Here is a 22,706-nt window from a genome sequence, read left to right on the forward strand (position 1 = left end):
GCGCGGCCAGGCAGCTCTGCACACTGCCCCGTCCGCACGTGCCGTCCCTGCAGCTCCCATTGACCACGGTTCCCGGCCAATGGGAGCTGCAGGGGCCACGCTTGGGCCAGGGACATTGTACGGATCCCCCTGGCTGCCCCTAAGCGTAGGAGCCGGAGGAGGAACATGCTGCTGCTTCCGGTAGCCGCGTGCAGTGCGGCAAGCCTCCAACCCCGCTCCCCGGCGGGATCTCGAGGGCCGGATTAAAACATCTGGAGGGCCGGATGCAGCCCTTGGGCCGTAGTTTGCCCACCCCTGATTTAGACAGTAGTGGCATGTGATTGTATTTAAGTCACTAACTAGTTATAAATTGCATATATGAGAGAGTGGAGAGGGACACACAATTTATGGGTGACTGCCTAGGTTCCCTGTAAGCTGCGCGGCCGTGCAGCAGACTATTTAAGGCCGCACAGTCACCCGGCCCGGCCTGGCCCAGCCCCTCCGGAGCGGCTGGGGAGAGGAGCCCCACCCCCACCCAGGCCAGCTGGAGCTGCCACAGCTGGGGAGAGAAGTCCCTCTCCCGGCCCAGCCCAGCCGGATCTGCCGTGGCAGGGAGTCCTCTCTCCCTGCTGTAGCCCCGGGACAGCCTGTACCCCAAACTCCTCATCCCTGGCCTCACACCCCCCCACTTCCCAACCCCCTCATCCCCCACCCCAGAGCCCGCATCCCCAGCCGGAGCCCTCACCCCCCACATACCCCAACCCTCTCCCCCAACCCTGAACCCTCTCCCACACTCTGAACCCATCAGCCCTACCCCGCCACATGAATTTTGTTATGTGCCCCAATATGGAGGTGATGTGTCATACATCACCTCCATATTGATACACATAAAATTAATTCTGCACATGGCTGGAAAAAATTAGAGGGAACACTGGACTGCCTGCTTATATAAGCCATGAAACATGGTTTACAACAAATACAAATTCCTATTCCCAACCCCCGACCCCAGCAACAGAATTAACTGCATTATAAACAATTTTCTGTAAGACAGCAGTGTGTTCAGCTATTAGAAAAGTACACAGAAAACTATCTCCCTCTCGATCCTGCATGTGTCTAAATAGTCACATGAACAGTCCCATCAAAGTCAACGGGACTAGTCAGATGAGTCAATTTATGCATGTGCTTAAGTGTTTACAGGATCGGTGTATAACAACCACATGAGTAGACCAAATTTTGGTTGAAGGCTGGTTCCCACTGACTGCAACAGTAGCATACACATCAAGTGCAGGATATGGCCCTTAAACTTTGGTGCATACCTAAGGTTATTATATGGCTCTGAAATAATTTACTAATGTGGTAACAGAAAGCAAAAAGACTGACAAGGGAAAAAAGCCATCAAGTGCAGCAGAAAGGAGCTAGGGAGGAAGGTCTTGTGGATAATGCATTGCACTGGGACTCAGGAGAACTGGGTCTACTTCCCTGGCTCTGCCAAAGACGCCTGGCATGACCTTGGATGAGTCACAATCTCTCTGTGCCTCAGTCTCTCATTAGTAAAATGGGGAGAAAAGCACTTCATTTGTCTTGTAAGACTAAGTTCTTCAGGGCACAGACAATCTCTTACTAGGTGTACAGCACAGTGGGGCCTTGATTGTTGTTGGTGCCTCCAAGCATTACTGTAATGCAAACAGCAAAAAAAGAAATTTACTTTGTAACAGAAGTGGGGGATTCACATTTATATGCCACTGTGGGGTCCTTGGAGAAAGCTAAAAATATGCAGCTCTTCTTACTTCAGTTATACAGGCCTATAGGACTAGAAGTGGGTTAGCAACTCTGAATTTTGCTTGAAGTCTATGCAAATGGTCATGTAATTGAAGTGTATGTTATTGCAAGAGAGCATAACTTACATTGTGAGGCAATCAAAGGGCAGGGTTATAATAGGAAGAGCAACAAAAGAGTATAACAAGATGCAATGTAAATCACAGGGAGGGAGTGCCTCTACTCAGCCCGTTTTACAGATACGGAAACGGGCACAAAGAGGTGGAAGCCTGAATTTTCAGCAGTAACCTAATTTCAGGAGCTCAGACTGGGACACTTAGGGTTTGAATTCCAGAGGAGCTGAGAACACACAGCTAATCGGAGCTGTAAATGTTCAGAACCTCAGGGGGTGGGGAGTGGAAATCTATTCCTAAGTTTTTAAGAAACTGAGGCATCCAAAATTAAAGGTTTGAATCATTTGAAAAGCTGTACTGGAGAACAAACCCAGACTGTCCAATCCAGTCCTCAACCTTAAGCATTATTTCATTCTTCTCCACAAAGATCATGGAAAATAAAAGCTTTAAGAATTTCTGCCAATAGAATATCTTTAGTTTCACACATCACTGCCATAAAGGCTCAATTTTAAGTCTGATAAGAAAGTGGGAGAGTGGAGGAAGGGGTGTGTTCTTCATCTAAGGCAGGTTGGCTCAAGTTTATTAAAAAAATTTTGATCAGTGCTATTTTTCTTTCACAGGGAAATGAACTTGATTCTATTAGAAAAAGGGCTATGGTAATGAGAAAAAAAGAAAATGGAATATTCTCTCGCTTCTTCATTGTTATTCTATCATTGAAAAAAAAAAAGACTCCAGCAATATGGAGATTACACGTTATACGGGCACAGAGCCACAAATGACCTTTTCTTCCAGCTCTTGCGTATCTTTCCAGGTCATTGGACAATTTGCACACAAAGAAACACCCTGGAACATTTAGCTGGGCATAGACAACATTTTTATTGCGGGAGGGCCTAGAGTTAAAAAGAAAAGAAAAGCTGTTGGATATTGCTCTAATGAGTGGTTTTGTACCATGATTACATACGTCCACTTCTAATAAATGGAGAAATTATAACTGTTTCAAACTCAGTATTTCATTTGTTCATGTAATCCCTAATTTGGGGGGGGGGGGGGGGGAAGAGGGGCAGGGTTGTCTGCACCCTTGTAAAAAATGCAAGGTTTCTTATTAAACATTCTTAGTTAAGATCTTCTCCACCTACCCCTTCCTCAAGTTTACTCACTAGATCCAGACGGTTTTCTCTCCTATTGCTGAAGTTTATTTCATTCTAAAGTACAATATTCCTTCTCCAAGGTAACTTTAGGATGAGGCACATAAGATCAACTGCTTGTGGTCATTAATGATTCGAGAGCACTTTTCACAAGATATGGGTGCTCTGGCTGAATTCCCTCGAGGCTAGTTACATTCTGTTCGACTTCAAATTTCTCCTGTAGCTGGGCATGGTGTTCTACACTTCCTGAACTAAACTGCTTTGTACAGTCACTATGCACCATCCAACAGCTCGCAAGTTTCACCCTAGCAGTGACCGCAGTGACAAAGGAAATACAAATACCTGAACTCAGAACCTGAACTCAGAACCTGACAGCTACACGCAAGAGGTACAGATGCCAACTTCTCCGCCCCTTCCCCGCCTCCTCCCCTGAGTGCACCATGTTCCCGCTCCTCCCCCCTCCCTCCCACAGATTGTTATGCCTATGGCAAGAGGAACAGATTTTGAACTCAGGGGAGACAGCATGGTCTGCCGGAATGTGCAAAGTGGAGAAAGACAGGACACCTGGGTGTTAAAAGCTGGGCACCTAAATAAATGGCCTGCTTTTCAAAGGATCTGAGCAACCACGGTTCCCAGTGCCTTCAAAGGGCGTTCTGGAGGCAGAACATTTCTGAAAACAAAAGTTAGACCACTTATCTGGGTGTAGGATGTGGGTTCAGGTGCCTACAATATCCAGCTCTCAAAATTTAGGCCCCTGCATCTATTCCCAGCTTTGCCAAGGACTTGCCACATGATCTGTCACTGCCTCATTTCCCAGCTTGTAAAATAGAAGGACCTCATGGGGCGTTGCTGAGTTGAGCTCATTCAGTGTTCTAGAGCCTTTGAGCTTCTTCAAGTTGCCATTTTTCTTACTAGCTTGGAACCTGTTTTGTTTTTGTTTTTTTAAAGCTCTGCTGTTCACCTCTAAGATACACGGTCAGCTACCTTCATTCTTAGATCAGAGGATAGTTTACCTCCATACAGACCATGCTTCATTACACCATATTTAAACAGCCAGATTCTCGGCGGGTGTAAACCTGCACTGCTCCACTGAAATCAACAGACCTATGATAATTCACTTTATTGAGGAGCTGCACCTCAATTCTAGAGGGTTGCCGTTCCAGCAAAATCAGGCCCGTGATATTTTCTTCACGCAAACCAAGTGTTTTACGCTCAGATACAAAATATAAAAAAACACTGCTTTCTTTTAAAAACCTCCCCCACAAACTGGTGCTCTTATACCATGGCAATGGGTTGAGTATAAGAATTCAAACAGTTGAATGCTGTAGGTCACGCATAAGCTACCCAATTTTCATAACAGAACAAAAACTTCAATTCAATTATGTCCCTTGCTCTTTTATGATCCCTAAGGATAAGTAAAGAGAGAAGCCCAACTAAGGCCCAACTTAATTTGGGATATTGTAGCAAATGTGAATACCACAATATTAGGCTTTCACCGCAATTTTGACAGCAGGAACCCTGCTGTGTGTGGGGCTGACAGTGGGAGACCAGTCACTGTCAGCCCCGGGCTCCCACTCTCAGCCCCGGGTGGCCAACAGAGAAAAATCGCGGAAAAGTGGTTATGGACCTTATTACCGCAAATAAGAAGATCCATTATTACTTTTCTGCGATTTTCCATGGCTTGTCTCAGCCACTATTTTTTTTTTTTTTTAATAATCATCCCGCAATTCAAGTAGGGCCTTATATATAATCCTTTTCAGTAGGATATGAGATTTATACCAAGTAGTAACTGGAGGAGAGAGACAGAAAGCCAGAGATGAAATCTCAGAGTGCTCTTCCCTCTCCACAAACAGGATACAGTCATCTCTGCACCTCCAGCGACTGTGATTTGGTTTATTTATAACGATTTCATGTCATTTTCCTTTCTCTTTCTCCACAAATTTAACCACAATTAAGGGAGGGAAGGGGGAAGATGCAGCAACAGCAGCAGATTGGAGGGAGAAGAGTATGGGGGCAGACTACAGAGGTCAAACTATAGTTTTAAAGGGTTTAAATACATACAACCATCTTAGAAAGGAACAAAACTTCCAAGACATGATTGCATGCAGCTAGCAACCGTCAGGCTGTATTCCACTGACAATTCAGGCTGAATGCTGCTTCTTCAAGCCCTTCCCAGTGTAAATGCTGGCTACATCCACTTAAACCTCTACAAACAGTTTGCTTCCCCTGCACCCAAATGCTGATTATTTCTCTCCACCCTCTCTTCAGCACTGCGCCCGTTTCTGTTTGGTTCTTTGTTCACATTTTGAAGAAGTTCTTTGATCCCCTGAGTATTTCTGTAAAGCTTTCGGAGTTATCGTGAAGCACCCTGGGCCCAATCCACCTTCCACCGAGGTCAATGGAAAGAATCCCATTTTCTTCAACAGGCGTAGGATTGGACCCTCTGAGCACCTCAGCAAGCAGGTATTTTCGGAGTAGAATTAATGTAACTTAGCACTTCACCTCTCCAAAGCTTTGCGAACATTCACTGCCCCTCACACCCTCCACAGGAGCTGGGTGTTATCTTCATTTTAGGGCTTGTCTGCACTACAGACCCTCAGCTGGTATAGCGACGCCAGCAGAGCCCCCTACTGGAGATGTCACATACCCTGACAGAATCCCAGCGGCAAAGCTACACCTCCCTAACGGACGTGAGCTACGCCAGTGGTTCTCAAACTTCTGTACTGGTGACTCCTTTCACATAGCAAGCCTCTGAGTGGGATCCCCTCCCCTTATAAATTAAAAACATATTTAACATATTTATATATTTAACGCCATTATAAATGCTGTTGGGTTTGGGGTGGAGGCTGACAGCTCACAACCCCCCATGTAATAACCTCGTGACACCCTGAGGGGTCCTGACCCCCCAGTTTGAGAACCCCTGAGCTACACCAACAGAAGCACTCGTCTATTGGCACAGTTACGTCTGCGGGGGGAGGGCGGCTGCTGGCAGGATGGATTGATTTAAATAACTGATTTTAATCATGACATAAATCAACTAGCAAGAAACATTAATTCCAATAATCAATTTTAATTTTGGTTTGCATTTGTACTTCCATGAAGACACACTATATTTATGCATATTTACTTAAGCAATTACGTAAATTAACTTACATTTATAGTATTAAAAACGCTGAGCAATGCATTTCTTATTTACTAGATTAATTTTTTTACTTGCAATTTGTGTCAAGTTCTCCACGGATGGAAATTCAAATTCATTTAAAAATACACAACAGCAGCATTTTTTACTAGTTAAATAAATAAAGGTATCAAATATGGATAAACAAGAAAAAAGTTTATCAGAAACTTTGTAACAAAACACCTTCTGCATTTAAAACTAAATGACTTATTAAACAAAGGAAGTATATTATCTGTAGTTAGCAAACTGAACAGATTGTTTCTGGTCACTGTGTCCTTCAAGATTTTAGAACTTTTAGATCTCATCCTCGCACCTGATTTTGATTCATAAATTGGAAGAGGAAAAACAGACTTTTCTGCTTTTCCAACTCCCAATCAGCTTCTTAATTTTGAATGAACAGGCCACTGAACGAAGTGAATTGAAGACCTGTAGACATTTTCTCTCCACCCGCAGAGGAGGCTACTATTGCCAAAAGCTCATTTAAAGCCTCAACAAACTCTGACTCCAGGTTCTTAGCCAGTGCCTTTTACCAGTTCAGTGGTCTGAACTGCATTAAAATTTGGCAGCAAACATGAATTTTGGAATTTAATTTAAATAATTTTAACAGATTATAATAAACTTAGGCCATAACATATGTTGTCAATTTCAAATATTTTTAAAAAATAAACCTGTATTTAATTTAAATTAAAAAAATCTGATTTAAATTAAAAGAAAATCAACTTTTATTTACCCTGAGACCTTTGGATATATTACTCTGACTAGAGGCTATTTGCTTTAGGAACAATAAAACACTTGATTTTACAATGCACTCCTTACAATTCTAATGGAAGAAGAGGACAGAGAAAAAGAACCGAAGAGATCACAGGAGTCATTCCTCCAGTCCAGAAATGAGATGCTATTAAAGCTTGACAAGAGGCAGAATTTTAATCCCTACCTAAATTGCTCATCTATCACCCTTTCAGGGTATGTCTTCACTGCACAGCTAACCATGGCTCTAGCTCAAACCCCACTACTATCCACAAAGAAAACCCTCTCACCCAGCTTTGGAGGTGCTTTAAGTCTGGGCTCATTTATCCAGCTGGGTTTGTGGGTCAGCATCCCAGATCCACTTTAATTAAGATGGGAAGTTTGCAACTTTGCAGGGAGGCTGCAGTCCAAATCACTGGAGTGATGAGTCCTCCAATGCCATCCTGCAATTCCTCGCCAAAGGACAGATAAGTTCTCCTGCAATTGACTGGAAAAGAATCCTGGGCTTTTTCAACACAGAGAACTACGAGACATGCCCCTAGGCACAGATGAGCGAGTGCAGAAATGGTGTGGACACAGTAACAGGGGTAGGCTTTGCTGTGGGAATGCTCAGACCTGGGCTAGGCTAGCCCAGAGCCTCAGGCCCAGATGCCAGTCACCCAGGTTACCTCTGCAGTGAAGACACATCCCTATAGTGAAAACTGAGAGAGTCAGGGCTATTTAAAAAAACAAACAGAGCATGTGAGGCAAGGCCTAACTGACAGAGTTGAATCTTACTGCATAACAGTATCCCATTTGTTCACTGACTTGGCTGCGGTAATCTCTCTAAGGTACCAATTAGATGTATAGGTATAGAGGGGTTAGGCACAGACTACCAGCTTGCGGATCAAGCAGAAATTTTGGTCATCAGGAATGGGACAGACCAATATGAGCTTGACATGAGCTCCAATTCACTCCAACTTCTGCTGAAAACCCTCCGACATCCCAGCATGAGGCAACCATAAAAGTTGTTACAAGGAGGAGGGAGAAAAGTTGTTCTCCTTAACCTCTGAGGATAGGACAAGAAGCAATGGGCTTAAATTGCAGCAAGAGTGGTTTAGGTTGGACATTAGGAAAAACTTCCTAACTGTCAGGGTGGTTAACCACTAGAATATATTGCCTAGGGATGTTGTGGAATCCCCGTCATTGGAGATTTTTAAGAGCAGGTGAGACAACGGTCTAGACAATACTTAGTCTTGCCATGAGTGCAGGAGACTGGACTAGATGACCTCTTGAGGTCCCTTCCAGTCCTACGAGTCTACGATAATCGAAGAGCCTCACCTCTGGAATCAGTTCCCAACCAGACTGCGTTACAGCTCCGCTACTGGCTGGAAGGGAAACATTTGGCAGACACTCTCTGCATCCACACTACGCTACTTTTGCTGAGGTTAATCTGTTGGGGAAAATTGTGACTATGTTCCCCTCTGGGGACAATAGGGTTTGTTTTGGATGTACTGAAGGAAAGGTAAGGAGTTAATGTCTAGATCTAGAGTTACAGAGGCATATTTATTATAGGTTTCATCCCATCCCATGTTAAGTAAGGACATCCTCATATTGCTAGGAGAATGGGGAAGCGGTTATATGGTGGCTACTTCCTGACAGGACAATACACACTGACAGCATGTAATCTCTGGCCAGGTTCTTGAAATGACCGGTACTTGGATCGTTTATGTGGGTCACAATTAGCTAAATCTCCCTAAGCAATTTATTCCAGTGCTTAACTACCCTGACAGTTAGGAAGTTTTTCCTAATGTCCAACCTAAACCTCCCATGCTGCAATTTAAGCCCATTGCTTCTTGTCCTATCCTCAGAGGTTAAGGACAACAATTTTTCTCCCTCCTCCTTGTAACAACCTTTTATGTGCTTGAAAACTGTTACGTCCACTCTCAGTCTTCTCTTTTCCAGACTAAACATGTAAACAAATCCAAATCCAACAGGATTAGGAAGGTCTAAAAACCCGAAGACTACATGCCTTCGAATTCCTCAGATCTTCTTTCTAAAGCAGGGAGTTATTGTTCCATTTCTCTAAAAATCTCCCCTACAAATGTATCTATTCTCCCCACCATCTGAGGGAATGCACGACCCTAGTCAGCTACCAGACATCATTAGTCAGAGGATTAAACCTCCCAGTTAGAGGAAGATAGATATGAAAGATGGTGAATTGGGAGGTAAAAGCACCCTCCAGTAGAGTCCAGGGGTCACAGCTCCAGTACCTCCTACCTTTTCCCACGAACAGGAGAGCTAAAGCGATAGGATTTTTGCCAGTTTCAGTGTTGCTCAAGGGATCTAAGCAACAGCAGAGAAACTGAGCAGAATCTAGTCTGTTTTACTTGCCTACTGCTTGAAGACTATGAGCAACAGCAGATGCATTAGAGATGATGGAAGAGTCAGGAAGCAAGTTTACATTGGTTTATATGCCAGTCACATGTGGAACATAAACTTCACAATCAAAGACTATGAACTTTCTTTTACTGAAAGATTATATTCTGCAAATGGTTCACCTCTCTATGCTCTTATACAGGAGCCCATCATCATGGTATCTGAGCAGTAGCCAAGATTGAGACTTTGTCTACACTAGCACTTTTGTCAGCAAAATTTTTGTCGGTCAGGAGTGTGGAGAAAAAAAAACCCAGGCCCCCGACCGACATAAACATCACCAACGAAAGCACCATTGCGGACAGCGCTATGTCAGTGGGAGATGCTCCCCCGGCTGACACAGCTACTGCCGCTCATAGAGGGTGGCTCAGTTATGCCAGTAGCAGAGCTCTCTCCTGCCGGCACAGAGCGGCTACACTACAGACCTTACTGCTGCAGCGGCACTGCTGTACAGCTCTGTCGCTGTAAGGTCTGTAGTGTAGACACACCCTAAAAATCTTGCTCCCTCCCACAGCAAGCGGCAGGCAGATGGTTTGTTCACGAAGTCATTACTGAACACAGACGAGTGGGAGTGTGCATTTGAGATAGAGCGGTGGGAAAGCCTGGGTGAAAGGTTGGATTCTGTGTTTCACTTTAAACTCACTGAGCAATGAAGCAGCTGACCAAAGAGAAGCTGGGATCCTCTGCTCAATGGGGAGCCAGTGCAGAAAGCAGAGAATGAGGGGAAGCTTCCCCCCTCCAGTGGTGATCAGGGCTTCAGAGCCCCACATTTGTAGCACCGTGCGTCCATATACACTATTTAATAGGATAATACTTGGCACTCACACAGCACCTTTCAACCACAAATCCCACAGTGCTTTACAAATGGGGAAACCAAGGTACAAATGTAAATGACGTGCCCACGGCCTCAGTCAACTAAAATCCAGTTTTCATGAGTTTCCCATGCCCCATCTGCTAGATCACAGCTACCCATCCCCACCCCAATCAACATTTGCACAAGAGCTTTTGTGACTTAAGACATTCACACTGCAGTCCTACATAATTTAATTCTGTGAAGTTTTGGGGTGGTGTGATGGGGTGTGCTCCCCAGACAGGTCCTGAAGGGGCTAGTGTGGGACTGAGAGGCCAATTATGTTATCTGGGTGCACCTGGAGAGACAGCCTGGCTTAACTGATCATGAAACCCAGGAGTAGGCTGGTCAGCATAAAGCCAGGAAGTTGAGTGCAGAAGAGGGCTGCAGTGAGGGCATGTGCAGTCATTCTCTGGGAGCAGCAAGGTGATGAGTTGGAAACCCAGGGGAGGAGAATAATCCCTGGAATCCTAGCTGCTGAATAAAGGGTCAAGCCAGAGAAGTTGTGGGGAAGAACACCAGAGAACGTTGAGTCGGAAGAAGCCTAAGGAAACAGCAGGAAGGAATGGCACTTTGCAGATCATGGCTGCTGATTACAGGGTCCCTGGGCTGGAACCCAGTGTACATGGAGGACCTGGGTTCCCCTACCAGCCACCAGGAAAGTGGCACAGGACCTGGAAACTTGGAACCAAAGACCATCTGAGGCAGAGTCCGGACAGCTAGTCCAGTGGGATTTTGTTACCCTAGCAGGGGATGACTATATAGTGACCTGGCTGGAGGGCTGAGTCATGAAAAGGAAGCACCCCAAGTCCCAGAGAGAGAGAGAGAGAGGGTACACGGTGCAAGCAAGTGATGGAAAGGAGCACCAGACAGGTCAAGAGATAATTCCCAGACCCAACCACAAGGAGGTGCACTTGCAGTGAGCACAACACTTTAACAGGTAGACATAGTTCATGCAGAAGACTAAACAGAGATATGCTGTAGGACTGAAAACTATATAATGTGTTTACTGTCAAGCGTCACTTGTTTCCACATCTTAATTTGCAAATAACAGCCAGGAGCACACTGTGGTAGTACTAAGGTATTTCAATTAGCCAGGAGCAGTTTAGCTGGGCTGTACTATCAAGAGTAAGTAGAAAGCTGGGGTACACACGTTGCTGTGGACTGGTCTGTGAGGGTGTTGCCAGTGGGGCGGGTCAGGGCAGATTTTTCAATCCTGAAGAACCAGTACTGGAGGTTTCTGACCAGCAGATTAATGAGATACAAGGAGCTGTAGAAATGACACTGCAGCTGTAACTGCACGCTACCTCAACGATTTTTTGCTTAGAGATGATTCACCAGCAAAGCTGTGGCCAATAAGCATAAGTAGATGCAATCATTCTGTGGCCAAAGAATATATTTTTCTTTGTGAAAGGCAAAGGGGCTTATGGGAGTGCACACAATTTTGTGTGGGGGGGGGGGGGGTTGGGGGTGTTACTGCAAATTTGGGGAATACTGCAATTTAGTTAGGGTTGTTCTGAAAGGCACACAGGAGTTTTTGATGGGGGATAAGAATGATTTCTACAAGTGCTGAAGTCAACAGGATGACAATTTAAAGCACTGAACTTCATTTTGCAACACTGAAGAAAAGGGCCAATAATTACAGCAGGGGCAGCTTTTAGGAAGGGACAAAAGGAAGTGAGAGAGGCAGCAAGAAATAAGAAGCTGGTGGGGGAAAAAACAGGAGTCATTTTGCGGTTTCCAGCAGGAGCCGATTAACATGGAGTCTAGTTAGTTTCACAGGAGTTCAGCTGTGCCTGACCCAGGGCCCTCCTCCCACTTTTTTAATTTTACAACCACATTTTCCTGGTTATGAAGATATTTGACCCCCCTCCCCATTTCTCTCTAAGTTTTTCCACACAACTCAGGATAGAGAAATTGATCAATACATAAGGCGCTGGGGAAAGTACAGAATAAAAGTGAAATGGATTAAAACAGCTGTTTAATCTATTCCAGTTAGAATCATCACTTTATAAGTATCACAAGGAACAGCTGTAGGTGACAAAAATAAATCTCAGAAAAGTACATAAAAAAATATAGTATACGAAACTGACTGTGTCCCTTTAACACCCAGCAATTACAAAGTTGTTTTGTAAGTACAACTTACCCTGACATGAAAGAGCTCCCCCGCACCTTCGCAGTCATTTGACGTAATTATAGGGGTATGAACGTGCACGTAGCCATTATCCTGAAACAGAGAGCAGATTGAAAGTTGCCAGTCCAAGGATATTATGTGTCAAATCCAAGGAAGATTTCAAAATGCACAAGTCAGGATGCATCTACCAGCCCAGGACCAAAGACAACATGTGTAACATTTTAGAATCGCTTCTACGTTATGTGAGAGATACCATGGCATGTGCTAAACACTAGCTGGATTTCTGGAGCATGCAAATTTAGTGCCTGATGCTTCACGTGTTCACACTATAGAACAAACCCTGCAGAGGGGTCTATAATCACAACAATTCTACCATGTGAATAGAGAGCTCCATTACTTACTAGTCCACAATGCCAAAATCTCTGTAGGAAACAAGTATTTACATCTGAAAGCCTGAGAGAAAAATAGAGGCCACTCAGGCAAATGAGACTATGGAAAGAGCACATTTAGACTGTAAGCAGAAGGGACCACTCTTCCTGTACAGCTCCTAGCACAATGCAGCCCAACTGTGGTTAGGTCTCATGACACAACAATAATAAAAATGTCAGCTCCACATTATTTACATATGCAAACCCCTATGAGTGCACCTATGCAGGGCTCTAGGGGCCTTTCAAAATATAAACAAAAACACACACAGCAACCTCCCTGAAACAGGGAGCAGAATACCCACCCCTCCAGCCATAAATCCCACCCCTCAGCACATCCTTCCTCCCACACACAGCCTGGGAAAATAAATGGGATTTGCAGCCTGCCCTAAATGTCAGCAAATTGGGGCTATCTGAACCAAAGAATTGGGGGAAGGCAGGGGCACGTGAATTCAAAAAGTTCAGGGCTGGTGTACAATACATTTTACAGGAAGACATTTAAAGTAACAGGTAGGGAGTAGAGTTTCTAAAGGCCAGTGTAATTTATGGCAGCTACCACCATTAAGCTGGCAGCAGAGTGCATTTCACCTTAGCAGACTTCCTCCCTGGTTTAGGAAATGCCTGAGAAGTAGGGTTCATCATAGGGGTGCCCAGAACCACAGTCCCCCCCCAGAGACTTAGCACAGTTTCCATTATCAAACCACAAAAAATATTATGGTAACATCAGTGGCTCTGCCATGAACCCACAGCAGCAGGGGAGTTCAGAGCTCAGAGGAGATATTCATGCTGCATACGCTTCACTGGGTAGGTCTACGCTGCAATTAGACACCTGTGGCTGGCCCATGCCAGCTGATTTGGGCTTGTGGGACTCAGGCTGCAGAGCTGTTTAATTAAGATGCAAACATTCCAGCTCAGGGAGCAGTCCGAGCTCTGGGACCCTCCCACTTCGCAGCCTGAGCCTGGACATTTACACCACAGTCAAACAGCCCCACAGCCCGAGCCCCATGAACCCAAGTCAGCTTGCAAATGCCAGCTGTGGGTGTCTAATTGCAGTGTAGATATACCCCCTGTGTCTAGGAGCATAGGGTCCTTAAGGGTAGGAGGAGTATTCACATCTCACAGGTACTGAACTACCCAAGGGTAAAGCTAAAGGTGGGTTGCTAGCCTTAGACATCCAAAGCAAAAATTATAGCGTTAATCAGGCACTGTCAGGTGAAAAAGTCCTTGGGATAAGAGCATTTTTAAAAAATGAAAAGAAGCTTGGCCTACTACATGATTAGTTAAAGATCTACTGTTTACATTTTAGCTTTATGCTCTTTTTCATTTTCAGTTTTGCACAATGAAAACAGACTAGTTAGTTTCATTTTCCAGTTCTTGTGCACAATGCTGCAATGTTTGGACTGCAAGTACGGCATGGGAAGATTTGGATTCTTTTTTAAAAAAGGTCATTTCCACTGGATCACAAAGAAATAAAATAAATTAGACGTGTTCTGTTGGTCTTAGCCTTTGCAAAAGCTTATTTTTACAAATGTCTAAGTTTGTGGCCAAATTTAACCTTACGTTCATTGTTCCTTTAAAAATCCATTCAAGTATCATTAAGCATCTAGCTTCAAAATATATATCACGTTAAGCAGAAGAACTCCACATGAAAAATATCACAATATTGAAAATAACTACAGGCGAGGTATTTGCTTTAGCAGCAGTAAGATATACACATCTTACCAGAATTTCATGCTTACTGGTAATTCTAACAGTATTTTCCTATTGCTCTTTAAAACCTCCTTCAGGATAAGATGTTCTTCAACTTCCATCCACGTCTTTTGCAACCATCCGAAGTCAAACTATTGTGGGTATTGCCATCAAGTGGGCAAACACCGGTACTGACTTTCCTTAATGAAGTGATGATGTAGCGCTGGTGGTCCCAGGATATGAGGGACAAAGTAGGTGAGATAATATTTTATTGGACCAACTTTTGCTGATGGAAGAAGAGCTCTGTATAGCTCAAAAGCTTGTACCCGTCCCACAAAAGAAGTCGGTCCAATCAAAGATATAACCTCACCTCCCTGGGCTTTTTCTTAACCAAGTCTGTTTACCTATAAGTAAGGCCAAAAATATGTCACGGAGGTGATGGAAATCACAGAATCTGTGAATTCCTTTGACCTCCATGACATTTTCTGCCTGGGGCTGGAGCTCCCAGCCAGCCGCCCCACCCTGCAGTTCCCAGACCCCACCCTAGTGGGGACCCCCTGCAGCTGCCCGGAAGCGGGGGTAGCTGGGGGACCCTACAGCTCTCAGCTGCAGCAGGGGACCACCCTGAGCTACCAGTTGCCCCGGGGAGCCATGGGGACCATGTAGCAGCCCAGCCCCCATGGGCAGGGGAACTCCAGAACTCCCACTCCCCACGGCAACAGGGGACCTGAGAGCCCCAGCAAGAGTGGGTGCTGAACCCGCCTCCCCATTTTGTCAGGGATATTTTTAGTGAAAGTCAGGGACAGGTCACAGGCTTCCATGAATTTTTATTTATTGCCTGTGACCTGTCCCTGACTTTCACTAAAAATATCTGTGAGAAAAACTTAGTCTTACCTATAAGCAGCTGGTACAGTATAGAAATTAACAGTAGCTTTAACAGGCACAATATTTTGATGTTAAAGCAATCCTAAAATCCATACGATATTGCACAGTACTCTCTTGAGAAGGCTAAGCTTGGCTTAGTCATCTAAGTATCAGATTTGAAATACCAAGGCTCTCTGGAACTATACCTTCAAATTACAGGAGGTCTGATTCATCCTTTTATGACAGTAAACTGCCTAATAATCCACAGGTCTAGTTTTGGAGGAAGAATGCTTGGCATGTAGTTTTAACTCACTCAAGTCATAGACTTTAAAGCCAGAAGGGATAACCAGATCTCACGTAGACCACAGGTCACTTGCCCACTAACCCAACAACTGAAATGAGACCAAAGTATTACAGCCCACAGGAGACTAGACCATAACGTGCTGCAGACAGACAACAGGAGGGATCCAGGTCCACAAGTGCCTGAGGCACCTGCAATGGGAGGGAAATGATTAAGTGAGATATATCCAGACAATCCTGGCAAATGACCCACATCTTGGAAAGGAAGGTGAACCCTGCCCCTCCGATCATTGCCAATCTGAGCTGGGGAAGATTCCTTCTTGACCCCATAGATGGTGATGAGTTAGACACTGAGCATGTGAGCAAGAACCAGCCAGCCAAGCACCTGAAAGAGAGAACGTTTGGTGCCCCCTCAGAGCCCTGGCCCTCCCCATCCAGTCTCCCATCTCCAGCTTGGGCCAACCCTGCTTGAGAGGAAGGAGATAAACAAAACAAAACCAAATGCATGGGGGGGTGGGGGGGGATCCCTTCCTGAATCCCTCTCACTGGCTCCAAGGAAACATATTGTACGGATCCAAGAGGGAGGCTCATTTTAAGACAGGGCTTTACAGGCAGCGGTAGTGAGAGCTAAGGGAGAACTCAAGGGCTCCAGAGGACTTACCACCCTTTTCTCCACTAACAAAGTAGGAGCTGTGGTCCGAGTTTAGGATTGGGAGCCAGGAGCTGACAAATTCTAACCCCAACACTGCCATTGTTTGTACGTGCTAGGTCACGTCACTAATGGCCACGCTTCCAATGAAGCGACCACCAAATCTGGGTGCCTCAGTTTCTGGGTATCCAAGCTAGGAGAACAGGGGCTTCATTTTCAGAGATGCTGAGCATCCACAGCTACAACAGAAATTCAGGTTAGGAAGCGAAGAACACAGTGGCGTGGCCAGGTGAAAAAAACAGTGGGAGCGCAGATTAAAAAAGGCGCCATCCCCTGGCACTCACCCGGCGGCGCTCCGGGTCTTCAGCAGCACTTCGGCGTCGGGTCCTTCACTCGCTCTGAAGGACCGCCCACTCCGCCACCGCAATGCTGCCGAAGACCGGAGCGAGTGAAGGACCTGCCGCCAAAGTGCTGCTGAAGACCTGGAGCGCCGCCGGGTGAGCACCAGGGGGTGGTGCCTTTTTTTTATCTCCGCTCCCCCGACCTGCCGCCGAAGACCCAGAGCGCCGCCGGGTGAGTAAAAATTTAAAAGGCGCCAAGTAATTAAAAAGGCACCACTTCTGCTCGGTGTGGGAGCGGCCGCTGCCCCGCTCCCTGCCTAGCTACGCTACTGAAAGAACAGTGTATCCAACTGAAACTGCACTGACAGCTGAAGTGGAAACTCCATTACTACACAGGGAAAATGGGTTCCTTAGTACACTGGGTGTAGAAATCCTACTATTAGCTTTGAATGCTGCTGTTCCATGGAGGACTCCCAGCTCAAAGGGAACATAACCAAGTCCCATGGTAGAGCTGTAAAAGGAAGCAGTATCTCAAGAGACTGAAATGACTGCTCTTTACTCTGTATTAGCTTCTCTTTGCATGGACCTACCGATTTATTCCCTGAATCTTATTCCAGTTTTCTACAGTCAGGATAGATACAGAGACAAAAGTTTCTACATACAATGCAAGGCAATAATAACTGGAAACCACTGGTATTTGTTAGGAGTTAGTCTTTAAATGGCCTGAGTTCTCCTGCACGTCAATTTCTACCTGTCCTGATACAGTTATTGGATGTGTCTACCGTGACACTGCACCCCATAGTCATCATAGTGGTATGATTATGATATTTTATGACCTATAATTATGTCATGTGAGCGGTCATTGGAAAAGTTATGATTTGCTGAATATGATTATCATATTTGTATGCATGTATCATTTTTGTATCTGAAGTTATGAATATTGACTAGGTATCTGTATCTCAAATGTGCTTACACCTCGGTGACACCCACTAGGCAAGATGCTTCCAGTCTACACAGCTGGTTGTGAAGGGCCTCTTCAACGTAATGGGCCATGAGGGGAAACAATAGCCCTTAGGAGCAGTTTATCCCCCAGGCCTGGTGAGCCTTCCTGTGAACTTTTCAGCTATCTTATAGGTAATGGCTGCTATGACTCAGCAAGGCATGCAACCAGACCACATGACACTGAACTCCATATTGGTACCTGTATTTTTCCACAAACTGGGCTGGGAACTTAGCTGAGAACAAAGGGTTCCAACCATATGGAAAAATTATATAAGATGGGGAGTGACATCTCAGGGCCTCACTCCCCACGCAAGAGAACACCTGAGGAACAAAGACTGAACTGGGGGAAGTGCTGGTTCTAGGCTAAAGGGATTTCTAGCCTGTGAATAAAAACTTGGTGGACTGCTTGTATCATCAGGCAGGGAGAGAAATTGCTAATTCAAATCCTATCTATCTAGTATATTAGGCTCAGTTTGCGTTTTTGTTTATTTGTTAGGTAATCTGCTTTGATCTGTTTACTATCACTTAAAATCTTTCTGTAATTAATAAACTTGTTTTATGTTTTATCTTAACCAGCGTGTCTTTAAGTAAAACGTCTGGGAAAATCTCAGGTTTGGTTAACACTAGCTTGTTGTGCATATCTTTCCCACATTGAGGGGAAAGCAAACTATACTAATGAATTTGCATTACACAGATCACTGTACAGTGCAAGGTGGTATAATTCTGGGTTTATACACCAGCAAGGGTGCAAGGCTGGGGAGCTGGGAAATTGGCTGTTGTCTCCTGTTTGTCCTTGAGTGGCTTAGATAAAGCACTCAGGTAGCTCATTTGGGTGTGTGTCGCCACCTGCTGTCATGTTGGGTGATAACAGAGCCTGGAGATTTAAAATAAAAATGTATTTTATTTAAAAAACCTAGAAAATGCTCAAAATTAAAACATTTCATTCGACCTGAAATGATTTTCATGACCTCAGGGGTCAAAGTATGTGGGGGAGAAAGAGGGAGAATAGTGGTAACACTTCCGGCCTCTGCCCACAAAACATAGCATCTGGGATAGTAATGATATGTCTACACTGCAGCTGGGAGGCGTAGGGGTTAGGTGAGCGTAAGTACGTCACGCAGGGGTGGGGATTTTTCACACCACTGAGAGACGCAGCTATACTGATATAAGTTCCCAGTGCAGGCCGGTCCTAAGTCAGTGTCAGAACTAGGAACAGAACTTCAGAGACCCGATTCCATGTCTCCCACTGTCACCCATTACATAACTGCAATGGGAAGGTGGGAGTGTTATGTGGCACCATCATTTGTATATGTGAAAACACAAGTAACAAGATCAAGTGAAGAAGCAGAGCACCTTGAAAAATGAGTGGATCGCTGCAGTAGCTTCACTGCGTACCCTCAGGAGGGAGCTCAGTGTGTTGGTCCTGCATCGTAAGTGAGGGAACTGCCGGCTGTATTCCAGAGGTTGCCTCTCTCTTGGTTTAAAAGGGAACATCTAAAGAAAGGACAGGAAAAAACCAACCCTGAGACCCTGCAGTTAGAATAATTTTACTGATATCCATGAAATATCGTCACTGACTATTAAAGTTCAAAAAGTGACACAAGTCAGAGGCAAAATAATACTTGTTATTTTTTTTCCAGTTTACTTTGTGGATTTTACAAAGACAGCCAGAAAGAGAATGAACCACAAGGGACAGATGCTGATCAGTTTTGGAAAATGCTCAGACACCACCGTGATGGTGTCCATATAAGCACCTATAATATAATTAGAATTTCAACAGGACTGAGTGCCAAAGTAAGTGGCTAGATTTTCAAAAGAGCCCAGCAAGGTGGGTGCCAATCACTTTCTGACATCTTGCCATACGTTTCACAGTGGCAGCAGAGCACTTTTGGAGATCTGGTTCCAGTTGTGGGTGCTGAGCAGTTGGGAAATCTGGCCCGCAATTCTTTAGCAAATCCAGTCCTTAGTATCCAGTTAGTTTCACAGTTTCCTCCCCATGCCCAGTCTATTAGTCAATTTCTCACTTAATGAAAAGGCCCTTGTCTACATCAATGGGAGAGTAGAAAACACCTTAAAAACAGAGATGACTTTAGAAAAAATAGCAGAAAATACAGTTTGAAATGTGCTCTGTCAGAAATGGGAATATTTTGAAATTAGTCATTTTCCAAAAGGCATCCTGCGAGCTTGACTGTTAAGTGCAATAACATACCAGAGTATCACAGGGTCCTACTACACGAATATTTTCAGCTTTCAATTCCACATTTTGCATCCTATGAAGACTTTTTACCAATTTCCCTTGCACTTCCACCGCGCTTCCAAAAGTCAGATCTCTGGAAAAAACATCAACAACAACAATGTATCACTATGGGCCTGACATAAAGCCCATTGAATTCAAGGAACCCAGGCTGACTTATCTGGGTTAATTTAGATCAAGCCCTACGCTTACCGTATCTATTATCACAAATAGGCAGCTTGTTACAATTTGATTGCTATATTTTATTCACATGGCATGCAATACATCCCCCATGGAAAGAATCTGAGCTCAGCATGTGTGTATCTGAACCCCTGATTCCAAAAGTCTGGATATTTTAAATTATTTGATGTATAAACCACCAAGCTGTCCATCATACAAGAAATAAACTGCACAGGATCTTCTTCTGTAGCTGAAAGTTAATGAAGCCTAAATATTTATTTTTATTAGAAGCAAGCTCTCCATGACTGATCCAAGATGAGCCCCAATGTCTGTTCAGAAGGACAGGCCTCAAGGTTTGCCAGCCCCTTTGTGCTCTCTCTTGCGCTGAGCCTGCAAAAGTGGTGCCTCAGCTCACTGGCGCAAAAGGCAGGAAAAGACTAAGGAGCCTACAGAAGAGATCCGGTTGAGGAAAGGCTAACATGGCAACCCTAGCTTCTGGTAAGGTACAGCCTGACCTACACAGGAAGAATAAGCGGCATGGGAAGCCACACCATGGAAAAAACACTATGAAACCTGGACACAATGAATCAATAGGAATTTTGCCACTGATTTCAGTGGAGACAAAATTTCAATTTACAAGTGCCCCCTACTTCCTACTCCCTTCAGAACCAGTTAACCCAGCTCTTTAACTGATAGCTATTGAACCCACCAAGTGCAACACCCTCAGCAACTGCTGAACGTACTGTCCCTGCAGCACTCACATCCCTGCTGCCACCGCAGGTGAGACACCAGGCCTTGGAATCGATGCCCTTAGTCTAAGATAGGGTGGAGCTGAGCCCTACAACCACATCATCAACCCTTTTCAACCAAGAATCTGCACAGAAATTTCTTTAAATACGTAAAATCTGCAAACCTATGTTCCAAGGTTGGGTCAGCTACAACCTGGAGGCTTTCCAAAGAACTGCCATCATTTATGTGCAGGAACAAAACCTCTTTCTGGGACCGGACAGAACGAACCCAGCCCTGGAGGAGGAAGAAAACAAAAGTTGGTGGTTGCCTGGTTTGAACTCAATCTAGTTATAAGCAGGACCCAACTGACACTGAGCAAGTCATTTCGAGCCTGATCCAACTCCCATTGGAGTCAATGGAAAGATTCCCTTCGGGCCCAATCCCGATTCCAATGAAATCAGTGGTAGTTTTACTATAGATTTCAAAGCAAGTAGGAGTAGATCCTGAGGGAGAGACACCCCAACATTTGGCCTCAGCACAATAGGGATTCACCTGAGTCGCCATGGAGCTGGGAAGATTAAAGTCAGTGACAGACTTTGAAGATGAAAAGCATTCCATAAATGCTATATCATTATGTCCCTTGTAAACACTCCTTATTTCAACAACAGAGACAATCAGAACACCATTCCTTGAAAGGGCAGTGTCATGGTAATTCTCATGTATTGTTATTCTTCACTGCTATGTACAACCATCTGCGGGAAGCTTGAAACTGAAATGTGTTTTCTAATTGGCTATTTATCCATACCTACTGTGAACACGTACTGCCTTAATAAAGAGGCCAATATCAAGGAGATTAGGTCCAGAATGTAGGCTTTCTTTAAGGGAAAAAAATCAAAACCAATTAATATTACTATTATTTATATTATCATAGCACCTCATCATGGACTAGAACCCATTGTGCTACGCACCCTACATATGCAGAATCCATAGAAATGTTTCCCTGTTTTGGGTGGTTCTCAAATTAAAACAAAGTCTTCTAGCTGGACTTAAATTTAAAATTAAAAAATTGACAAAACCTTTGTTAGCACAGAGTTAAAGTTGCCTGGTGATAACATGCACCCTTCCAGAATGTCCAGTTCAGCAAAACTCACATTTGTGAAAACAAGGAAATACAGAATTAAGGTAAATGCCCATGAAACCTTGATTCTGTCCCCCTGGAGCTGGCAATAGTCCTTAAGAATTATCTTCATGCACTCCAGCTGCATTCACTGTGTGAGGTGTGGCTGTACTGAGTGGTGAAGGAATAAGATATAGCAGCTTAGAAGAGCTCTAATTGTGATACAAGTTGATCTGGGCGACTGTGGCCCTCTGGGGGTGTACGTGAGCTCCTCTTTCTGAGGCCTGTATGTGTGATCAAAGGAAAAAAATGCATATGAACTTTGGGAGATATATCTCATTTCATCACTGTGTTATACAGGCTGTGTCATTAGAAGAGCCCAAAGATCATTAGCAGTGCAGTGGAGATGAGTGTGGCACGGAAGTTTTATTAAGGGGAAGCAAAAGTAGAGTATTTGATGGTATTCTACAGTTCAAGGTCTTGTAAAATGTAGCAGATGCAGTGTTCAATTTGTGGAGCAGGCTAAGTATAGGGAGCTCCTGTTCCATATAGGGCAAAGGGAGAATGTGAGTGTGTGTTACAGACTTATTGGGGCATCACTCAAAGCCCCTCCTGCCATTGCCCCGCTCCTATTTTTAGTGCACTAGCGAGATCAGAACTAGCACCGGTATGTCTCCTCCAGCTGGAATTTACATCTTCAGTTCAAAGGTATGCAGGCAGCCACAGAGCCCAACCAGCTACTCTGGAGAAGCCTCTGCAAGAAGAGAATCTTCATAAAGGGCAGAGCTAGAGGAGTAAGAAGAACTTCACAGAAATGACTACATGAATTAACAACATAAA

At 44.6% G+C, this 22,706-nt stretch overlaps 1 protein-coding gene across 5 annotated transcripts in view; it reads right to left on the bottom strand.

The window, feature by feature from the left end:
* NARS2 (asparaginyl-tRNA synthetase 2, mitochondrial) overlaps window positions 1-22,706 on the bottom strand; it is a 91,123-nt gene that overhangs the window by 67,862 nt on the left and 555 nt on the right. For 3 of the 5 annotated variants that reach the window (XR_006285708.1, XM_043528179.1, XM_007053677.4), the window contains exons 2-5: window positions 20,934-21,043; window positions 19,817-19,937; window positions 18,961-19,101; window positions 12,350-12,430 (exon numbers count right to left, since the gene is read on the bottom strand). Coding sequence is in view for 4 of the 5 variants with exons in the window: in XM_007053677.4 (XP_007053739.2) it covers window positions 12,350-12,430; window positions 18,961-19,101; window positions 19,817-19,937; window positions 20,934-21,043 (453 nt within the window). In the remaining variant the exon portion in view is untranslated. Of the gene's footprint in view, window positions 1-12,349; window positions 12,431-18,960; window positions 19,102-19,816; window positions 19,938-20,933; window positions 21,044-21,301; window positions 22,692-22,706 lie in introns of those variants that run through there. The other 2 variants (XM_043528173.1, XM_037887770.2) reach the window with 2 other exon arrangements.

This window comes from Chelonia mydas, chromosome 1, assembly GCF_015237465.2.
Source record: "Chelonia mydas isolate rCheMyd1 chromosome 1, rCheMyd1.pri.v2, whole genome shotgun sequence".
NCBI lineage: Eukaryota > Metazoa > Chordata > Testudines > Cheloniidae > Chelonia > Chelonia mydas.